General features: G+C 36.2%; 1 protein-coding gene across 1 annotated transcript; it reads left to right on the top strand.

Moving 5' to 3' along the window:
- The first annotated feature begins 761 nt into the window (after positions 1-761).
- On the top strand, positions 762-23,227 carry ASB15 (ankyrin repeat and SOCS box containing 15). Its single transcript, XM_006910559.2, has 10 exons — positions 762-836; positions 5,420-5,528; positions 7,131-7,183; positions 7,274-7,405; positions 8,506-8,664; positions 14,097-14,342; positions 15,782-15,953; positions 17,541-18,111; positions 19,086-19,239; positions 23,055-23,227. Exons 2-10 carry the CDS (start codon positions 5,422-5,424, stop codon positions 23,225-23,227), a joined length of 1,767 nt encoding a protein of 588 aa, XP_006910621.1. The 5' UTR covers positions 762-836; positions 5,420-5,421.
- Positions 23,228-24,035: the final 808 nt, after the last annotated feature.

Below are 24,035 nucleotides of genomic sequence, written 5' to 3'. Positions count from 1 at the left end.
CATATGTATGACGAAGAGAGAAAACACAAGTTTATTTTATTATTTTGCTAATTTTATGAGTAGTGTATATTTGATTATCCAATTATTCATTCATTCAGGGAATACTTATCACATGCCAGATATCATACTTAGTGTCTAGAGATCAATATGTCCATTTTTCCTTTTTATATCAGTTCTAAAGTGTTGAGTTGTATCTCTTTGAGGCAACATAAAAGTTGCATTAATTTTCTGCACTAAGATCGTGTGTGTGTGCACGTGTGTGTGTGTGTGTGTGTCTGTCAGCAGAACAAGTTGTGCTGTTAAGGAAGATGCCGGTCTAGTTCTTCCTGTCATCCATAGGATTTCTCTCTAATTTAAAGGCAAATTCCACAAAGAGGGAATTGCTGTAATTTATATCTTGTAAATAAAAGTTACATTTGCCTGTGGGGTGGAACCTAATTCTGACAGAGACTTACCTCCCTGCAAAATCTCTTGGGAACACGTTGACTCTGTTACTGAAATCAGCCTAATAAGCCATTTATCTGATTTGCCACTTTGTGCTAGAGGATACTGAAAAAAAAAAAAAAAGTGTGTGGCCACCAAATAAAAACCAAAGTTATAACAAAATTTTATTTATATGGATTTCAGTATATCTTTAAAATTACATATACGAATGATCAAAATGCAGAAAAATGAGGATGAGTATTGTTTTAATATAATAACTATTTTCTTAACAAAATCAAAAAATGAAAATGTTCTTTAACCATTGCTGTTCCTCTGATAGGTCAGGCACTGATGATTCTCTCAGGGACCTCAAGCAGATGAGCGCATCACTTAAGGACCATAGCAGTTTCAAGGTAAAAGAAAATTTACTTTGAGTATCAGGGTTCCCCTACCTTCCATACAGCAGAACCTGCACGTCCTTCAGGGTTTGCATTTGGGCGAGCCTCATATAAAACTGTAAATCGAACCAAATTTTACTGTTTTGCTCTTTTCTTATCCTCTCTCATCACCTCCCACCAGACTCAGTCTTAGACCCTCTGCCATCTTTCCTACCCCATGCCACCCTCAGTACCTCCTCCAAGAGATTCTGGTTCTACACTGGGGACCAATATGGGACTATTGGCATTTTAAAAGGGACACTGGAAGATGGAATAATAAGCCCTAAAGAACAGATTCTCTTACTAATGTAACAGAATTACACTGAAGTGACAGGTGTTGGGGATGGTGTGATATGGACACAAAGCCCTTCCTTGCACCATGGAAGCACCTCTGGGAACTCTTAGGGCCAGCCTCGTTTAAGACCCACATAGATGGTTTCAATTTTGTTTTGCCAAGACAGAGTGTGAGGGTGAGTGAGATGAACAGACTTGGATGTTGTTGGAAGTAAGCCAAACTAACAGTTCATGGGGAACAAAGTCATATTCACCCTGGTTCAGGGAAAAGGAGGACCTTAGTTGGTCCTGTGCTTTGGGGGCGCCCATGTTTCAAGAGATGCTCTGAGGAGCCTCACAGACTTATCAGCAGTACAGTGTTTAGCATGGATCACTGATCGAAGGTAATTTTAGAGAGCCCGATACAGAGAGGTACCATGTAGCCGGGTTCACTCCTGCATCATATCTTGCAACATTGCCTCAGCCTCCTCAGTTAGGCACCAACTGGTATGTTGATCCTAAATTGTAACAGTAATGTTTAGACTCCAAAACAAAAAGTACAGAACGAAGGCAAGTCTAGGACACGTGAGACAGTCCTAAGCAACACAAAGCCTTATTGTACAAAGCCGAAGATAAAGATTTATGTGTTCCTGGAAGCTATTTTTTATTTTTGGAGGTTATTGTCATTGAGAGCTGGCTGTTAGATCAGAGTTAGATCAGTGTGTTTTCTATTAAGGGCAACAGACCGTGGGTTGTTTTCCTGCAGCTTCGGAAAAACCTTCAAAAACGAAGGCACCCATGTTTTTTCTAGACTCTACTTATTAGCTCTGTGACATTGGATGGGTTTTTTAACCTCTGGAAGCCTAAGTTTCCACTTACACACAATGAATCTATAATACAAGGCAGTGTATGCAAAGTGCTTTGCACAGTGCCAGAAACAAAGCGACTGTTCAATAATTTATGGCTATTGTTATTAACAAAGATCATCTAAAGCTTACCTGATCACCAAACTTTCCTTTTCCCATTACCTAAATCTAAGGTTTTATTCAGCCCATCTGTAAACTAAACTAAAAATTATTGATATCTGAATAATACATTTAGCATTTGAAAATCCTTAATGTAAACGGTTCTTTACCTGTGGTACATGTGGGGGCCTCAGAGGATCCAGGAATTCTCTAAAATTTTATGCAAAATTTTGAGTGAGCCTGCATCCCTTTGGAGAGAGAATCCATTGCTTTCATCAAATATGTTCCTGGCCCAACGTGAGGTTAACCAGTGGTTTAAATGAAAGGGCTTACTGTCCAATATGATTGTTGCAATTATTTTGTTAATCAGCTACCTATGGAGAATAAGTAAATCTTACTAGTGGACTTCTTCAGAACAAAATTGGCAAACTATTATTTAGAAAAGGTCACTTAATCTTTCTAGGCTAAGAACTGGGGCACCTGTGAATGGGTCCTAAAGGATGTCAAAATATCATTTGGACTTCCTCAGATACCTGGTTGGTACTTCACTTAAAAATAATTTCAGATAAAGGCTGGCAATAGACTGTTGCCAGCCTTCAATTGGGATTGAGTCCTGGTCATTTTAACCTTGAGATACAGATAAATAATTCTCTTCTAGCTCTTTTCATTGCATCTTGATGTCTCTAGATCTATTCCAATGATGCTCTTTTGATTGTCTGTCCAAGGAGCACCTGTACACAGAACTTCACTTCATCCCAAGCTTTCAGCAAAAAGCTGGCAACAGCTTGTATCAAGCAGATATTGTTCAATGTAGTAAGAGTTTTCTCACAATTTCTATCTGGCTGTCATTAGAGATACAAAACAGTTAAGAGTCTTAGATGACTTCCTTCTGGATGACAGTTAAAAGGATATTTAAAAAAATAAATTTCTAACAGACCAACTCAGTTCTCCAAGGAGTCTGTGGTATCTCATATATTGGAAGCCTACATTTCAAACAGGGTTATAGTTAAACTGATGATTTAAATAGGTGAAAGGCTCTGTATCTCGTTACTAATCCCAGAGCCATGCAATCCCCTATCATCACAGTGATATCAGTGGCAAGGCAACAGGCAATGCCACAATTTTAACTTCATCATCTAATTGTACTGTCTGAAGGACTCAGTGCTTTTCCATTACTAATGAGTCAACAGATTTTTTCCAGTGACCACTGAGGACAACCATTTGCTATTGTTGATGAATGGTGGAAGGAAAGAAAGAAGACATAAATGAAAAGAAAGCATTTTTTCCACTCAGAGTGTTCCTAGGCCTAGAGTATCTCTACTAATAGAGTGAGAATACAAAGCGAAAATATGTGTAAAACTTGCAGAGCACACAAAATGAGCGTAAATCCAGATGTGGGGAAAATATTATATAAGAGGATATAATCATAGATAAAGAAAGGCCAGAGAGGAATTGGAGGATTTCAGCAAGGGCTTCTATAGAAAGGACAGCTTGAGCCAGGTTTGAGGCAGGGTGGGCCATGGGTGTGGAACTGCTGGAAGGGCGTGGAGAATGAGGAGGAAGAAGATATAGAAGCACGAAAGTGAGAAAAAGGAAGCCAAACACAGAGTGGGCAATCAAATTTGTTTAGTAATAATCAGTTCTAAGAATAAAGCAGAGCCTAGATTAAGTTAGTGTTCATTTATCGACTCAGTCGTTGATTAATTCCTTCGAAATACATTTAAAGACCGTGAACCATGAGATCTAGGCGCTGGTGATACAAATTCTCTGTTCTTATTGGATTACGTTCTGCTGGGAGGAGAGAAACAATGGACCAGTAAACAATAAAAGAGTAAAATAAAACACCACTTAAATCTGTTTGTTGACTAGAATCCCTAGGGCACACGTTGGCCTTTTGGGTAGAGTGAGGTATCATGGTGCGAGGAAACATGCCTGGTGGAGAGCTGCTACTATCTCATGGGCAGTCTCCAAACACTGTCACTCTTCTCTCCTTTCTGTTTCAAGGTAATAGTAAGGCCAGTGGTGCAGAACAATAAAATCAAAATGATGCCATTGAGTTTGTGTGCAGTCTGTGCACAGGGCAGGGACCTTGGCTATAAGCATGTATAGAACCGTCCTTAAAGTTTGAACTTATCTAACCTTGAACAACGAGAAGAGGTAAAGCAAGTATCAACTGTGTTTTGGAAATTGCCCACAAGATACTGGTTTTGTTTTTTTTTTCGCCTTGAAAAGATACATCACACAATGTAAAATTTCAGGTAAATAATAACATTTTGGCTTGAAAAGTACCACTAATCAAAAATAATTTCATATTGGTCAGTCAGCCTAGCTGTAGAACTATTTGCATTTCTACTCTTACTAAATTTTCTAAGATAGAACAATTGATGCAATAGTATGGGGAGAGACACTCATTCTTCTAATTTGATATTTGAAAGCACTAAGACAACAAGAAATAATTTATATTTTGTGTATTATCTTCAGAGGAGATGGGCAGGTCTAGAGCCATGGCTTATAATGGATATAATTGTGCCAGAGGGAGAAATGGAGAACCTGTAGGAGGCCTGGTCTCTGGTCTGGGGATAAAGTTAAGATGGTCCCTATCCTAACTCTTCAAATTTCCCGAGGGCAAGGCTAGGCGTGACTTTCTCCTCTTCTCTCTAGTTTAATTTAACAAATACATTCATTGAAGTTTCCCTGTGCCAAACACCTTTTAGAATAGAAGGGGATGCAAAGTAGAGATAGATGAGGTAGAGCCCTTTACCTCAAAAAGCCTAGAGCCTGTTAGAAGTTAAACACAAACACAGAAACAAGTGCATTTCGAGGCAGCCAACTCAAACTATTGCTGGTGTGAGAAAAGGAATTAATCAACAAATAAGCAAACAAAGCAGACATAGAATAAAGAGTAAAGAATGTGAAAGGCTCACCGTTCTCTATTCCTGCCACTGTCTCACTTCCTCCAGGTTAGAGTTTTAAACTTCTAACGTGCTGTGTAAACAATGTCTTGAGGAAACATGAACCAAAATTATTTTAAGTCAGGAGTATGGAAAAAGTGAATTGTTATGAACCCAACTGTAGCCACTGCTGAAAAGAAAATCAAAATTAGAAAATACTGACACCCAAAGGGCAGGTAGTTAAAGATTTCAAAAGTTAAAATGGGCTTCATATATAATATGAATTAAAATGTTAACCGCATTTGTCTTTGTTAAATGAAGAAAGGTGAACGCATTTTAGTTTTTCATTTTGCATCTTTCATGTTAACTGTATTGTGTTCTGTGCCATTTGTTGATGATAAGAAATTGCTTCTTTCAAAATTTTATTCAGTCATGGATTCTAATGATGACCCCGAAGAAGATCATCTTACAAGTTACGACATTCAGCTCAGTATTCAAGAATCCATTGAAGCCAGCAAGACTGTATTTTATCCTGAAAGGTAATGATCAAATTGACTATCCTCAACAAAATTTCTTTATGGTATTCATTTTGGCATAAGATGAAATGAATGACATTTCCCGACTCCTCCTCTAGGAAAATGCTCACCCTTCTTTTCTGGCAGAGAATTGGACAGCTTTATAAGGGCCACTGCATGTAGGGTTAGCAGTCTGATCTTCCACACATCCCCTTCTCAGGAGCAAGATAGAAATAGCCTAGAGGGGAAATCCCTAGTTGAATTCAATTGCACAGGATCGCCTATTTTCTAAATTAATATAGAATCAAAAGGATAATAAACTTTAACAAATTTGTATGTACAGTTTACACAACTGATATATAAATAAGTACATAGAGGTCTGTTCTGTGTTTTCTAGACCCTATTCTGCTACTGACTCAGGCAACTTTTACAAGTAATATATTCCATTTTTGAATCTTTAACTATGAAGAATAATACTAACCCAGCTAGTCCATAAGTTCAATGAATGGGAAAAGAGTTGAGTGCTTTTATTATGTATGACAAAATAATATATAAACCAGAGCCTATTTCATGATCTACTATTCAAATGACAGAAGTTAACAAATTATGCATAAAATTGATGTTTTATGTTAGCAGTGTTTAGAGAGTCTAAAATTGCAAAAGTAAATTTCTCAAGCAACATACATTATTCTTCTGACAAAAATAAATTTTAGTTTACCTTTATGTTCTATTGTAATATTTACAATCCTGTATTCTGAAATTTAGTACTAAATCTTTTTAGCACTAAATATTTTGAATAGATTTAATGCTAAAAAATGATTGCTTTTGAGCTTTAAAATATGGACATGTTGCATTTAAATTTCTGGTCTCTTTAATTTTTCCCTTATCTTAGACAGATTTTAGAAGTTTAGAGTTCCCAGGAAGACATTTACAACCCTGGAACGCCAGCAAATGTTTCTGCTTGGTAGAGTCAAGTCCATTTGTTATGAAATACTTTGTTTCCTTTAAATAAACACAAACGTCAAAGAATTGCCTTGAGAAGTGACATCATGACTTACTGGGCTGGTGACTAGAAGTTTGTTCAGTAAATGCTCAGCCTTGTGGATGAGTTGATTAAGACTAACACGCAGTGTGGTTCATAAGCTCTCAAATAAGGTATCATTAATTGGTAGTTATTGAGTTCAAAGTGAGAAACATTACTGAACATAGAATTTTTGAAGTAGGAAGAAGCCTTAGTGATCTTCTTTGTCAATCCCATCATATTACAGATGAGGAGTGACGACTCAGACAGGCTAACTGGCCTCCCCGAGATCATGAAATCACAAAACCTGAACCCAGCTCTTCTGACTCTGACTCCAGTTTTTTACTCCTTTTTCCTTGCTTAGCACTCATTTCAGAGAAAGCATTATAATCCTGTATTTTGCCATTTTCACTAATGTTCCTAGGCTTACTGTATCATAAATATACTCTGTATCTGACATTTTTACAGGGGATAAAATCAGTTGTGTACATATCCTCTAGATCTTGATTAAGATTATATACAAAAGCTCAATATAAATGAAAATTTTTGGTTCCTTGGAATATACCACTTTTATAAATATGGCTCATTTTTCCTTTCTCTGGCAGATTTGTACCACTAAGTGATCAAAACAGAAAACTTATAGAGGCCATAAAACAAGGTAAATGAGTGTATTGCCCACACTGGGATAAACTGGAGATTCTATCTTGCCAAGACGGAGATTTGTTATCGGTTCATGTCTTTAATTTAGGTCACATTCTTGAGCTCCAGGAGTATGTGAAATATAAATATGCATTAGATGAAGCTGATGAAAAAGGATGGTTTCCATTGCATGAAGCTGTTGTTCAACCCTTTCAGCAAGTACTTGAAATTGTTCTGGATGGTAAGAGAGCTGAAACAAGAATGTAGAAGTGGGGCGTGTTCTCAGTGAACATCAAAAGCAAAAGAAAGAAAGAGAGAGAGAGAGAGAGAGAGAATGAAAGTTTATTTGAAATTGAGAAAAGGCAATACCTATGTTTTAAACTTAGTTTACAAAATTTGGCACATTTTTTGAGGTTAAAGTTCACCCTTTGCATCCTTCTAAGAATATAACACAGGTTGGCAGGAAGATGTGCTTATTACAGAAAAGTGATAAAAGTGTGTATATGTATCACATGTTAATTGATTTGATTATAAATCTTTTTGCTTTGGAAATTGGTTGTTAATTTTTCATGCTGAACTATGTCTTAAAAGTTTCCAAAAAGTTATTATATAGTACAAGTAGTACTTACTATATTTGTCCTTATAGTACATTAAATTTTTTATAATGTATGCATGAATAAATGTCATGATAATTTTACCCAGGGTTAAATATTAATAATAATTAATAATAATTTTCATGTTCTAAAACAGCATTTTTCACAGCTTGGCATCTTATAAAACACTTTGAGAGTGCCCTATCTTTCAACCTTTAGTGTTGCCTCTAATTCTATGTCCTAGAAGATGATGATAGATACTTGATAATTAACCACCCAGCCAGCTAGACAGCTCAATAGGCAAATAGACAGATATAGAAGGTGATATCAAATACAGTATTTCAAACACATTCCGACAGGATATATTCATTTAAACACATTCTCATTCCCACATTCTCAGACTTCATTTGGCAAAAACCAATTTCGAGTGCAGTTTAAAAAACAATATTAAAGATTGGGGAGCTGTTTTACAACTTATCCAGAAATGCGAATTTACAACCCATTTTTTAAAAAAAGAGCACCTTGAAACAGATGTTGGCTTTTCAGCGATCAACTTTATTAGCAAGTCCATGTTCATCTATTTATACTGACCATCATTTGATAAACTTTACTCACATCTTCTTTTAGTCTTTCCTTTTTCATCGATTCACTTTGTTCAGTTTAATATGGATGATATTGCATTATTCTGATCTATGAGATATCCTTTAAGTAAAGATTTTTAACTTTACACAACACTTTCCCATCTCAGCATCCTATAAGACACTCTGGGAGTTCAAGACCGCTGATGGAGAAACGCCCTTGACTTTGGCAATCAAAGCTGGTCTGGTGGAAAATGTAAAAGCTTTACTAGAAAAAGGAGTATGGCCAAACACCAAAAATGACAAAGGAGAGACGCCCCTTCTGATTGGTAAATGACCTTTTTTTCTAGAACCTTTATAGTTTGAGACAAATAAATATTTAATAAGTATTTATTGCACACCACTATGTATTGGCTAAAATTATGTGACCTCGTCTCCTTCCATTCCCTGAGTTCCTCCCTTAACCTTCATCTCACCTGTCCTATGATTTTGTTTTCTTATCCCACAAAGAGATCAAATGAGAAAGATCCTTCAGCACCAACTAAACAGGATGGATCTGACCTAGGAGTTTTATGACACCAGAAATGCCAGTTCTAAAGGAATATTCTCTAGATAGGGTCTAGCTGTACGGAGGGTTGCATGTGTGGTATGTAGCCAAAGGAAAGAGGCAGAAAGGGGAGTCCAAAGAGAGACACCAGGTTCACATCAGAACAATGAAACCAAACTAGAAAGAGGGGCAGCCAGCAGATTCCACGTACTCAGTTGCAGAACTGGGCACCTATAAAGGATTCACCACTATGGCACAATGAAGAAATAATGATAGACAGACCTAAAAGTGTCATTTATCAGCTTCTTCTCAGTCTTGCATATCCTGATGTTTGTTGACCAATAAGAATAGCAGGTCTGTTTGTAGGAGTAGAGAGATGAGATTAACTACAAATGACAAGAGATAACATTTCTTTTCTCTCAGGGACATAGGGCTATGGAGTAAGAATTTGGGCTTTGGCACCAATAAATAAATCTGTGGATTTATTTTTTCTCAGTTTTATTGAGATATAATTGACATATAACATTGTATCAGTTTAGGGTACATGACATGATTTATATATGTATATATTGCAAAATGATCAACACAATAAGTTTAGTTAATTTACATCACCTCACAGCTACAAATTTTTTTCTTATGATAACTTTTAAGATCTATTTTCTTAGCAACTTTCAAACATACAGTACAGTATTGTTCTGTGGATTTAAATCCTAGCTATGCGATTACAATCATGGGCCTCAGTTTTCTCATGTGTAAAATGAAAATATACCACCTACAATGCAGAATTGTTATAAAATTAGATAAATTATAAATATATTAAACCCCTGCCACATGATAGATGCTCAGGAGAGGAGAACCATTATGAAATTGTGTGTATGTTCTCGCGTGTGTGTGTGTGTGTATTTGCGTGCGTGCCAGGAAGAGGAGGAGGAAATCTAAGATAATTTATCAGCAATCACAGAGAAAGAGAATAAAGCACTGTAGGCTGTGGTCAGAGCTAGTTAACACTGCCACGGCTCCTATCCACAGAGAAATCACTAATTTTTTTAAAAAAACAACCTGAATATTGTTAACAGAAAACTTAGTTAAGTCATGAACATTAGTAAAATATTTACATTCAACAACATTAATTCAACAATATCAATGCAACCAACATTTATTGAGAAGTCACATTAAGCCGGATACTGTGGGCAGCAGGGGAAGGATATCTAGGAGGACATTCTGCCCCTGGACATAACTTGTTAAATGAATAGTGTCACCACTGACTGGGGTCGTTCTGATCTGATTCTTTCTTGCTTACTCTTGTCCCATGTCAGAGCTTTCAGCCTTCCCAAATTCAAATCAGACTGAACAAACAACCTAATCATTATAGTTAGGATACAGGCAAAGCTTCTATAACAAAACAACAACAACAACAAAAAGATACACAAAGCAAGCAAACAACAACAACTTCAAAAGAAAGAAGTTCATTTCTCTCTCACACAACGTTTCAGAATGAGTGGCCCAGGGATGGCAGGGTGGCCTTGCCACTGTTACCCAGAGCTTTCAGATGTCACCATTTGCCAGCCAGCAGGAAGGAGGAAAGAGGCAGCCTTGGAAAAGCTTCTCCACCCTTAAGAACATGGCCTGGATGTCCCACACAGCATTTCCGCTCATATACTATTAGCGCAGATTGTGTCACGCAGCCACACGTAGGTACAGGGCAGTCTCTACCTAGATAGACTGTGACCAGCTAAAACTTGGGGCTTCTGTCGCTAAAAGGAAAAGGGGAAACATGAGTACAGAGGAACAGAGAGTTGTCTCTGCACACATGTTAACAAGCCTTTATGTCATCATAACATGATGCTTTTCATAAATAAACCCGAGCTCTCTTCCTGAGCTGGCGCTGCAGGCACTGAATAGAATATTCTCCTATGGGTTGCTGCACCACTAGTAATGTGATCTATATTATTTTTGTAAAGGCATATACCATGGAGTGTCTGCAACAACATCCATGTATTTGTTGTTGTTTGTATAGACAGTCTTTGATTTCTTCAAAAAAAAGAAAGACACTTTTCCAGAGTTCAAATACTATCTCACTTTGCAAATATAGAATTAGTCTTTACTTGCTATTCTCAACCCACTTATTTCTTGAGACAAATAAGTCATGATTGTCACTCATCTGTTTTCTTTTTGCTTTATTTAAAATTTTCTTTAATGCTTAATGCCCACAACAGAGCATTAAGCATTTCAAAGTTTCATTTGTTGGTTTCTCTTCCCTAGCAGTATCTGACATGAAAGGAAAGGGACTTGATCATTGAGTTGTCAGAATTGAAATATAATTAACATTTGGAAATAATATATTTAAAAAACCAAATGGCAATATCAAAGAAAAGACAAAAATCTCATGAAGGAAATATTCTGGAGGTGTTCACTTCTGTCTCCATCACCCACATTTCTGGAGATTAAGAATTTTGTGGGGGTTATCTTCTTCAAGACTTTCTTTGTGGAAACCATATCAAGTCTTTTTAGGTTCATAGGAGAATGGGTCATCCATGGAATTTTCTCAGTTTTCTTCCTGATTCTACGGGCTACTTTGAAATTTGCTATTTACAATCCATTAGCTTATAAAAGAGAGATAAGAGAAAAAAAAATGCTGTTCTTTTTATTTTTCTGTGCAATGTCATTTTGAATTTTCTTAACCCAGTCCCATCATCCTTGTCTTTGTTTACAGAATATCCTTAGATGGCAAAAAAAAAAAATCACTCTTGATTTTTCAGGCCTCTCTTTCCCATCTCTTTCCCATCAACCTCTCTTTCCCATCAACCATCTGGCCCTCACTATGGTACTTTGATGTATTACAGCCATGTTGCACAGTTACTTGCTGAGTGGTAGATATCTGATTTGTGATGATCTGACACTAAGGGGTTTTTTACACTCAGACTCCCTCTCTGCCCACCCTCTATAGCTGGCATCACCTTTGTCCAGTCAGATAGCCATAAGATTGTCCTGGCCAGTGGGGCCCAAGGTACAGAAGAATCCAGTTAATTTTACTTCACACTTTTTCTTTCTCACAGATCAATATACATCCTCTTTACTCCATCTCCTCTTTCAATCTTCCAATCCTTGTCAAGATATCTCAGAAAACCCTTCTTTATTTGTGTGTCATATGAGTCAGAAAATAATTCACTGCCGATAAGTAAATTACATGAGCAAAATACATACACCCAGAAAGAAAACAACAGAAATTTAAAATAAAGAGGAAAAGTGCCAGGAGACTACAAAGTCTTCAAAATTGCCTATAACCTATGCAAAGGTCTCTAATTCCCTAACTCAACTGAAACTTGGTTTTCTTTGAGCTTTGTTATTGAAGATTTTCTCTCTATATATATTTCATAAAATATATAAATATTTCATAAGTTATTTAAACATTCATTTAAATAAATATTTCATATATTATTTTAACATATATTTCATAAATTATTTCATTTGTATTTTACTTAGTTATGTTACACAAGCACTGCATCTTATTAGTTTTCATTATGTCAGCCTTTTATTGGTTAAGAATGTCTTTGTGGGTTAGCTTGGGAGGGGCTCCCCACAATGTACATTAGTATTTTATGGGAAATAAAACATGTTATTAGTCCCACCAAAATTCAGGTAGTTTTAGTTTTTAAATTATTTTAAGTTGAATAGACCTATATATATATGCTGTTATTTTCATGAAGACAGACTAATAATATCTCTAATCAATATGTTCTCTGAGTCAGACTAAAGGAAAACAGGTCATGAGGGAAGAGGTTCATTATTTTAATACATTTTTATCTAAGAAAAAAAAATACAATAGGAGGAACAAGAAGATAAATAAGGACACACCCCTTACTTCGTTTAAATTATTGGTGTTTGCTCTGCAGTCACACCAGCCAGAATGAGGTAGTTCACTGTAATTAGAGCTGCCAGTGGCAGGTGGGTGATTCAGAGAAAGGCATTTGTCAACAGACTCTAATTTAGACAGTGAGTAGTAGAAAAACTGAAATCTCACTGCAATAATGGTTTGTCTGCCTCAAATGTGGTAGGCACACTTTGTCTTTCATTTATGGTTTTTGGAGCCCTCTCCTTTGCCTTGACTTCAGACGCTTTCTGCATTCTGCCTCCTGGCTGCCCAGGATGGTCTGTGTGGCCCCTCCTGCCTTTCCCAGAAAACACCCAGATTCTGAGTTTCTCTTCAAACAGAAGACAGTATAGGTTTCCCTAGACTGTAAATTCCATAGGTGAGAATTATATCTATCTTTTTCCTGTTGTCCACAGTGCCTTTCATATAGCTGGTACATATTAATTGAATGACCGAATGAATAAATGACTATAACTGTATTTATTTCCATTTTCAGAGAGTAGTATTCATCCTGCTCTGTTTCTTAATAAGATTTTACTTATTGATTAAAAAATGCATTATATCTTTCAGAAATATTTATATATAAACTGGGACGATCTCTTAATAATCTAATAGGAAGAAACACTTTTAAAAGTGTAATTTCAATTATTAGAACCAAACAGAGGGAGAGAGAGAAATCTGAGTTAATACAGCTCTGAAATTCTGAAATTGTAGTACATTAGCTGTCACATACTTCATCTGTTTAGAACTGGCCTACCTAGACTCAAATCATTTCTATTGCTACCCTCCCAATAAGAGCATGGGAAAGAGAAGTTCATACTGCTATTTTTGGTGGGGAAAAAAAGCTCTTCTTTGAGGGAAAAAACTTGATAAACATTTACACATGTGGTCCTAGGACCCTAGAAGTGATGAACTGACGTTAATAATAATAGTTATCCTTTACTGAGCTGCTAGTATATACTAAGTATTTTACATACATAATTTAATTTGTACAACCCAACAGTAGATGTTTTCATTTTGCTAATGAAGAAATTAAAGTTTACCTAGATTATACACAACATCCTATCTTAGCGATGTGCACTATTTTCCCTGAAACTCTGAATCTTCTTAGGTCAGATTCTTAAAAAAAAAAAAAAAAAGGAGTATCACCTTGCATGCTTACAGTCTACAATAGGAATTCGGATGTAAGAAATAAAAGGAGTATGAAAAATCCAAAATTCTCTTATGGAAGAGAACAACTAACATCTCTTTTGATATTAAATTTAGTAACTCGTTTAATACTATCTAAGATATTCGAGTTAATATGCCTACTCTCGATTGTTCTTTTTAAAATCATCTTCAAGCTGTAAAAAAGGGCTCCTATGACATGGTGTCCACTTTGCTCAAATACAACACCAGCCTTGACCAGCCCTGCATCAAGCGATGGTCGGCAATGCATGAAGCAGCCAAGCAAGGCCGCAAAGATCTCATAGCTCTGCTACTGAAGCACGGCGGCAACGTCCACCTGAGAGATGGCTTTGGCGTCACACCGTTAGGTGTTGCTGCTGAGTATGGTCACTATGATGTGCTGGAACACCTCATCCACAAGGGTACGTGAAAAGGAACTGCACAGTCCTGACTTTTCTCCTGCCTCTCGGATTTCCTCCTCTTCATTCCTCTCTGGCTCCTCTTCCTCTCCTGAGTGTGACTGGGCTTCAGCCTTTGATAACCTCCTTGGTAGCCACCTGGGCCCCAACTCAATCAAACCCTGCACCCGATGACCTACCTGCACATCTACATGCCCAGCCCTGATTACTCTTTCTAGAGACAGCCCAATTTTCACATAGACAGCTGGCTCACCAGGGTCTCATACTCATCTTCAAAACTAAATTCCTCTTCTTTTACTCTTTTGATTTAATAATTTCTCTGAACCAAGACTGAAAGTTTAGATTTATCTCTAATTCTTCTGTCACCTTCTTCTCCAAATTCAGCCAGTTCCCAAGTGCTGCGCTGTCTCACCTTTTCTCACCTGTTCTCACCTTGGCAGTCCCTCTGGTTTGCATCCTGGGCAGCCCTCTCACATCTTCCCTGGGCCAATGCAGTCGATTCTTACTGTTCTCCAGGTTTCTAGTCTCCCTATCAGAGGACATATACTACATAGTGAACTCATCTCCCCTTTCTGAAGGATAACTATAACACTGTAAACTATTCAAAAATTCTCAGTGCCTCCCCACTGCCCACTGAATCATGCAAAGGTCCCCACTGCATCATCCTGAATGTTTTACCAAGTGTATCCCTCACTACTCCCAACTTGTATCCCGCACTCCAGAAAAATTAGATGAGCAGTGTCCCAAACATACCTCATACTCCCACTGTCTGGGTCTGGGTCAGGTCTTTGCCCTCATTTAGAATTCCATTCGACCTAATTCAAAGTCAATTTCTTGAGACACCTTGTCCCCGAAGCTTTCTCTAATTCTGCCCAATGGATTGCGATGTCGCCCCTCCTTTGAAATTTCCAAATACTTTATACAACTACAAAACCAAGAATTAAAGGACTGAATTCTGAAACTGGTTTCTGCCACCTACTCATTGTCTGACGACCCTAGTCTGGTTACTTAAACATCTGGTCCTCAGTTTCCTCATCTGTAAATAAAAGCTAGAACCACATGACACCCAAGCATCCTCTATGGGGAAAAGATTAACATTTTCGAGGCCCCCAAAGTACAACCTGAAATGAAAGAGTTACGAAATGAAAGAGTTAACTGTTGTCTTAAAACTTAAAAGTGTAACTATTCATTTTCCTGGAAGCATTTGTCCGTCATGGTAATTGACTTGCTGATTTCACAGATGTTCTCGTGATGTAAAGCTCTTCTAATAAAATGAAATATGCTGCATAATTGTTTATTAAAATAGTGAAAACATATTCTTAATTCTATGCTTTTAATTTTAAGTCCTAATCAAAAAAGAAAACAAGGGGTTATTTTTAAGGAGACTATCTTGACAGTTCATCCAGTTATTAAACACTATGCCATGTGTTTAATACTGCCAGGTGGTGATGTGTTTGCTTTGGCGGATGATGGGGCATCGGTGTTGTTTGAGGCAGCAGGAGGGGGCAATCCTGACTGCATTTCCCTCCTGCTGGAATATGGAGGAAGCGGAAATGTACCTAACAGAGCAGGGCATCTTCCTATACATCGAGCTGCCTACGAGGGACATTATCTGTGAGTAGTAAATCATGGGGTGATCACTTTAAGTTGAAAAATACAAAATTGTATATACGGTATAATCATGTCTCTCTATATAATAACCCCCCAAATCCAAAAAGAAATAGGCAAAATGCTTACAAGCTTTTTTTTGAATATTTGTTTGATGTCCCCTTCTTTTTTATATTCTTGTGCTTTATAAAGCTTCCACATCGAATGTATATTACATTTATAATGAAAAGAGTTTTTCTTTTAGGAGGAAGTTATATGTGAAGCCACCCACATGTGCCTTTCTGTTTAAAAAAATATATTTAACAAAAGGCTACAGAGTTTCAAAAAATTTTGCCTGTGGCAAAGAATTCAAATTTGTAAAAATACTATCAATATTATTCCACTTATTTACCAATATGTATGGATATTATAGTATGATGTCAAATATATTATTGAGTAGAAAAGTTTGATTATACGTTTAGATATCTTTATTCAAAAAAAGAAATGGTTGGATAGATTTCTAAATCACAAAATATGCTACAATTGACACATCAATAGAAGTCTATAAGCACTATATTAAACTATCCTCATGAGAGGATGGTTTTAGGCAATTAAATATTTTTTATAAGTTCAAAAACTTTGAAACGGTTAGACTTTATTACTTTCAGTGGCCACATTGACTAAGTGGCCGATGACACATAATTGACGCTAAGTGACATGTTGTTAAAGTTTACCTGGACTTATTCCCAGTGTCATAAATTCACACATGGTAGCTCTGAATTAGGCACAAGAGATCAAGTTATCCTTGCTGGTGGCTCTCATCATGTCTAGTTGTTAGTCAAGTGTGAAATTTGCAACTATCACAGGTTCTTAGAAACATAAGCTGTGGTTAGTTATCTCAATTGGTATAATGCGAGGCTGCTAAAATCATAGACTCTTCTTGTGGCTAATAATTCAATTTCAAGTTATACTGAAGAGGACAGGACACATGTGGCCAATATTAAAGCTTCGATCGCTCAGGAAGCAGCGAAAGAGGAGTGATGAATGAGAACTCGAGAAGCCTAAATTCTAGTTCTTGCTCTACATCTGCGTGACTTTGGACAAGTCATTTCACTTCTGCAGACTTCATATTGCTCTTTCGTTAAATGAAGGGGTTGGACTAAGTGATGTGCAAGGTCACTTCCAGCCCTAACTTCCTGTAATTTCATGATTCTAATGGTCAAGATTATGAAGCATTCCTCTATGGCATCAGATGGACTTTTCTTTTATATTTGTCATTAAGTAGCATTGGTTACTGATAACTATTACATTGTTCAGAGAAGAACTGGAAGATTGGGAGGATTCCTGATGGATCACAATTCTAGAGCAAACATATAAGATCCAGCATGATCCCCAGGAATATTTAGAATGGGAAGCCAAATTAAAACTAAACTAAACTATACTAAACTAAATAGTAGTAAGTCAATGGACAAAGGTTAAATGTCTTTGTATAATGTTATCTAGCAAAAATAGAGGAAAGTAACTAAACAGCATTCATTTGTCTAGTGAGGAAGTTCATTTATTTCATTTCTTGATTTTCTTCATGCAATGTGTGTTTTTATTTATTTATTTTAGTGCACTGAAATATCTCATCCCAGTAACATCCAAAAATGCAATCCGGAAAAGCGGGCTAACACCACTTCACTCAGCAGCAGATGGACAAAATGTACAGTGCCTAGAACTGCTCATTGAAAATGGTTTTGACGTCAATACTCCGCTTGCTGACCACATTTCTGAGAGCTATGACGACGAGAGAAAGACTGCGCTATATTTTGCTGTTTCTAATAACGATATCCATTGTACAGAAGTCCTTCTGAATGCAGGCGCAAACCCAAACTTAGATCCCCTCAACTGTCTGCTTGTGGCCGTGAGGGCCAATAATCATGAAATCGTCCGGCTGCTTCTCTCCCACGGCGCAAATGTCAATTGTTATTTTATGCGTGTAAATGACACTCGTTTCCCTAGTGCCATTCAGTACGCCCTGAATGACGAGGTGATGCTGAGGCTGCTGCTGAACAATGGCTATCAAGTGGAGATGTGCTTCGATTGCATGCACGGGGACATCTTTGGAAATTCATTTGTGTGGTCAGAGATAGAGGAAGAAGTACTGCCGGGATGGACATCTTGTGTGATAAAAGATAGCCCGGTGAGTTACGTCCTTTCGTCCTGCGCATTGGGTCATCCTCCTTAACTTCTGCTCAGAGATTTAACGGGATAAGAAAAATCAACTCTAAGTTTTATATTATTCTCCTTCTTGAATCTTTGTTGCCAATAATATGGGCATATAAACATAAAACTAGGCCAAAAAAGGATGGTGTTTATTTTTCTTTAATGGCAAACCGAATATAGAAGAATGCGAAAATGTTTACAGTTAATAACATGCTTATTCAGTGGTATATTTGGGCTAGAAGCACGGAAAGAAGAATCATAAAAAGAAGCATGATTCTTTCACACTGTTGACTACAATTTTATTATTATTATTATTTATTAATTTGTTAATGAAATCCAGTAAGTTTCATCTGTATATTTTAACAATAAGGCATATATATATATATTTACACTATGTGTTCACCTCCCATAGTTAGATTTTTTCCCATCATAACGTATTTTACCCCCTTCACCCCATCTACCTGCCCCTTCCCCCTTCCTGCTACCCTCTGGTTACACTATGTGTTCACTTCCCATAGTTAGATTTTTTCCCGTCACCATGTATTTTACCCCCTTCACCCCATCTACCTGCCTCTTCCCCCTTCCTGCTACCCTCTGATAACCATTAGTCTAGAGTCCATGTCCATGAGTCTCTGTTGGTTTGTCCTTTTCATTTGTTGCCTTTAGGTTTATATCCCACATATAAGTGATATCGTGTGATTTTCAACTTTTTCTGTCTGGCTTATTTTGCTTAGCATGATGACTACAACTATATTAGAGCCATGCTTGCAGCTCCAGAGCTCATAGCTTCACCGAAACAAGCTAACTACTTTTTTGTTGTTGTTCATTACAAGAAGAGATCTTTTATTTCTTGTCAAAAGACAAAGATAGTAATTTTCATAACAAAATTAAGTGTTTATGTATATGGTATATTTAAAGTACTGCTAAATTAAATTATATCCATTCTCTCAGTTCTGTGAGTTTATTACAGTTCCCTGGATGAAACACTTGGTAGGAAGCGTTATCCGTATATTACTGGATTACATGGATTATATCCCTCTGTGCGCTAAACTGAAGTCTGCACTGGAGGTACAGAGAGAATGGCCAGAAATCCGTCAAATACTAGGTAAAAACAAAAATTTTGCCTACAAAATTTTTTATGAAGAATGTCTATAGGGGAAGTGTCTTCATGTCATCCTTGATACTTTTTCAGTGTTCCTTTATTTTCAGAATTATCTTTTGTTAAAAATCATCCTTAACACTTTCTCTGATGTAAGATACTAACTACTTTCTTGCTTTTTTTTTTATAATTTCCAACTCCTTAATGTATATGGGTAATATTATAACTATATTAACATCTGAATAGAACTCATTATTTTAAAGTTAAATTCTATAATATCATAAAGTATGTAGACCATATTCTCTACATAGGCAAGGTTTTATTTTGTTTACTTTTGTAATCTCAAGGCTTACTGTAATGTGTAGTAAGTGGTAAATAATAAATACCAAATAAATGAATGAATGGAATGAATTAGGATTATCTTTTTTGATAGTCTCTCTCAAGTTTTTCTTGACAAATTCTTACCATCAAAAGTTTGTATTACAGACAGGATATTTTGTGTTCTACAGGCTGATATTTGGTTATAAACATAAAAGTGAATCATATTACAAAAGTTTCAATAAACTGAATCTAAAATTACTCCAAATACAAATAGGAACTAGAAAAAAATCATAGATTGAAGAGGCTTTCTCTTTCAAAATATAAATTTAGAAAAATGAATTTGCAAAACCTACTTGGACATCAATTTTATGGAACCTAAAGAAGCATCATAGGACTTTACATTACATTTAAGTATCCTGGCACTCTTAATACACCTAAATCATAATTGAATGAGATAACAAAAGCTCAACAGCCTATTCTTTGAGATCAGGCAAATTTTATGCAAATTAGGTAGATTACATTTTATAGCCAGAAGATGAAACTGAAATGTTGAGCTGTTTCACATACCAAATTTGTTAGGTATAAAGTTCTATAAAAAAGAAATGAGTGATATAGTGGTTTTCAGTTAAGCATTTAGTTTTAATCAGAGTTTCATACATTAGATTAATCCATCTGAATTTGGACTATTCTGACCATGGTAACGAGAGATGTAGGTTGGTGGGAAGGAGGGAGACTGATTGGCTAGAAAGAGGGATAGTTCAACCCAATGCAGATTTGGAGATAAGCTTGAATTTTCCTCAAATGGCTCTTCTCCTAGAATGGGTTCTATAATAGAAGAGACTTCATGACAACTAAAACAGGAATCTTAGAGAACCTGATGAATAACATAGTATCATGAGCTTAGAAATTGACCTCTGGAGTCAGACAGACCTGAGATGGAATGGAATTCTGGCCTTGCCTAGGAGTTGGATTGCTGGGTTATGTAGTACATGTCTCATTCAGGGCTGATATTTTCATGTAAAAAAGCAACAATTTATTATGTCATTTTTGTTTTATTGAGGAGAGGGGAAATTTTATTTCCTGACAAAAAAACCAAGATAGTCTTGCTAGCTGTGTGACTTTGAGAAAATTCCTTACCCTTATTATGCCCAGGTTTTCCCACTGCAGAATAGGGCTCAGACCCGTAGTTACTTCATATGTCATTGTGGGAATTTAAAGAGGTGATACATGTAAAGTGCTTAGCATACTACCTAGAACATTAAAAACACCTAATAAATTTAGCTATTTTAAAAACTAAAATATTAGTGTTTTCATATCATTTTTATTACATGATAATTTTATAAGAAGTATGAAATGTACATATAAAGTATGTCATGAAATCCTCACAACTTGTAGAGTTGTGTGTTATCATGCTAATTTTTGTAAATAAAAACTATGGAAAGGAGAATTATAAAACAGTGTGAACTCCATGAATTCATGAAACTGGCCTATCAGGCCTCCCTTTCTGAACTGAAGCTCACATTGAGAGTGAAATCAAAATTAAGCAGGACAGAGACAAGGGAGAGTCCACGTAAAAGTGGAGCTGGCAAATGAAACCAGGGTTCCTCAGGGAGCCAGCCACCTTATTTTGGATCATTGCGAAAAGACCACAGAATAGGAAGCTCTGTAAACTTAGAAGAGTTATCTTGAACCTCACTTCCTGCTAGAAATTCAAGAAAACTAAATTAAATATAAAAATGAACAACAGAAAAGTATCAGTCAAATCCCATATAAATTTATTATAAGAAAAAATAGAAATAAGCATAACAAATTAAAAAATATATTGTTAATACGATAGTGTAGAGATAGCACACTGAGATGATGAAGCTTGAAAGAAGTGATTACTATAGAAGTTGGAATAGTAGTTCCTTATAGGGAGGAAGACATGAAGCTTGAGATGGATTGTACAGAGAATTCTGGGGTAGCTGGGAAAGATGTGAAAGATGTTCACCTAATAATCACTAATAACTTAAGAAACTATACATTTGTGTAGTTGCTCTATTTATATTTTATTAAATAATAAAAATATTAAAACATTTTAGAGATAATAAGGGCAAAAGACCTAAAACTGACATAAATTTATTTCCCAAAGTTATAGGCATAGAAAATAACAAAGCAAGGATTTGAACCCTTGTCTATCTCACGTCAAAACAAAGGCTCTTTCTCCAATATCACTCTGCTTCCTGTCATAGGGCAGATTTTGATACTAATTGGTAATTAATTGCCCATGTGTTTGTACTACAAAAGAATGACCAATTTTTATGACTTTAGAAAGGCAATCCAAGAACGAAAGGAGGAAGATTTTTGTTGTTTCAGTCATACGTTGTTTGAACTGGTGTGTCAATTGATTGCTATGAGCGTGGTTAACCACTGGATGTCAGGATTCTTCCAGGTATATGTAAGGCAGTATCTTTGTTAGGGAAGAAAATCAAATGGTATTTTTTTTTTTTAAAGATGAGTTTGTTCTGCCTCTTTTGGTAACAATATTTTGCCTTGATAATTTTTGAAAACCATTGTTTTCATATTGTAAAAAAGATTATTTGAATGTTTATAATCTCAAATGTAATAGAAATGTGATTTTTTTATTACTGAATTGAGTGATAGTTCACATTATAGAATGGTTACAAGATACCAACCACTTTTCTAATACTTTCCATAAATTAATTTGTTTGATCTTCAAGCAACCATGAGAGGTAGGTCTCATTCTTATTCACATTTCACAGGTGAGAATACTGAGCTCACAGAGGTTAAGTAACTCGTTCAAGGTTACACAAATGCTAAGTGGCAGAGACAGGATTTTAATCCAAGTTGACCAAGTCCAGAGCTTACCGCTGAGCCTGTGTGCTACGTTACACTTTTGCTAACTTACATTCCTGAGATAATGCATCAGAACTATAACTGTAATATAGATAAAGCGAGGGTTGAAAATAGACTAAATAAGATATTTAAGTAAGCTTTAAAGATTTGGGGGAAAATATAAACTGTTTAGGTATCAGACACTGAAATAAACCTAAGAATGAATAATGGACATATGGAAACATTTGCATCAAATGTTTCCTGGATAATTATTCATCAGAAAGATTGGTAGACTAGAGAGAAAGTGAAGAAATATATCTCTGTGATACTCCATTCTAAAAGATAAGTAGAAGGAGATGTGAGTACTTACTTTCTTAAATCAAGGGAATGCATTCATTTAATATATCCTAGATGAACACCCCCGATGAGCCAGACTATCTTCCAACACAGAGACAGACTAAATGTCTACCTTCCTGGAGCTTCCATTCTAGAGGAATGGTCTGGAAGGCTTAATTACAATTGGAATTTGAATTTCACCAGTTGCTAATGTGTGAATACCTATTTTTCAGAAAGACACTATTAATGTGATTCTAAACAGTCTGTATCTTACAGGTCAATCCACTAATGTTGTTTTATTTTTTGCTTGCTTTTCCTATTCATCTTAGAAAATCCTTGCTCATTAAAGCATTTGTGTCGGTTAAAAATTCGAAGACTTATGGGACTCCAGCGACTCTGCCAGCCAGCCTCAGTGGAGAAGCTTCCTCTACCACCATCTATTCAAAGATATATATTATTTAAAGAGTATGATCTCTATGGACAAGAGCTAAAATTGCCATAATTTAAAGATAATATTTAAAAACGTCATTTTAAAATGTTTTTAAATGGGATTCCCTCAGAGAATTTCTTGAAATTATTTTACATCCTTAAGTGTATTTATATCTATTGACAATTTTATAACGAGATCCTATATTCTTATGGGAACACCACATTTTACATCTTTAAAGACCTTTACATTGTGATTTTTAAAGTTTAAGTATAGTTAGTATACATTATTATATTATTTGTATTAGTTTCAGGTGTACAATAGAGTGACTCGACATTTTTATGCCTTATGATGCAATCACTCCACTAATTCTAGTAACCTTCTGTCACTGTGCAAACTTATCACAACATTATTAACTATATTTCCCTTCACCCTTTCCACCCATCACCCCCATAACTATCTGTTTACACTGTAATTTTTTCAAGCAAGTCAGTACTTTGTATTTGCATTTCTGTTGATTATCTTCACTTGCAACAAGTCTTCAAACTCCCTATCAAGTGGTTCCTACAATATCTATGAACAAGTCTCTCCTATCTTAATAAAACAAAGAACCACTTTCTCAAACCCACATTTTAGCCAATTGCTGGCCTGTTCTTCCTTTCTTTCATGGCCACACTGGATGAAAGAGGTCCTTCCTGCCTGCAGATTCACACACTATAATCTGCTCCCTCTTTGGAAAGCTCTTCCCTTGCTTTTCATGGCACCTTGCTCTCTGAGCTCTCCTCCCACCTCCAGACTGCTCTGTCTCTGGCTTCTTTCTGCATTTCCAATCTCCTATCAGCCCTAGTAATATGTCTTAAGCCCTATCCTCTTCTTATGCTAT

Source organism: Pteropus alecto, unplaced genomic scaffold (assembly GCF_000325575.1).
Source record: "Pteropus alecto unplaced genomic scaffold, ASM32557v1 scaffold22, whole genome shotgun sequence".
In the NCBI taxonomy this organism is placed as follows: Eukaryota; Metazoa; Chordata; class Mammalia; order Chiroptera; family Pteropodidae; genus Pteropus; species Pteropus alecto.
Note: the sequence above shows the minus strand (reverse complement) of the source record. Positions and strands in the feature narration are given on the sequence as shown.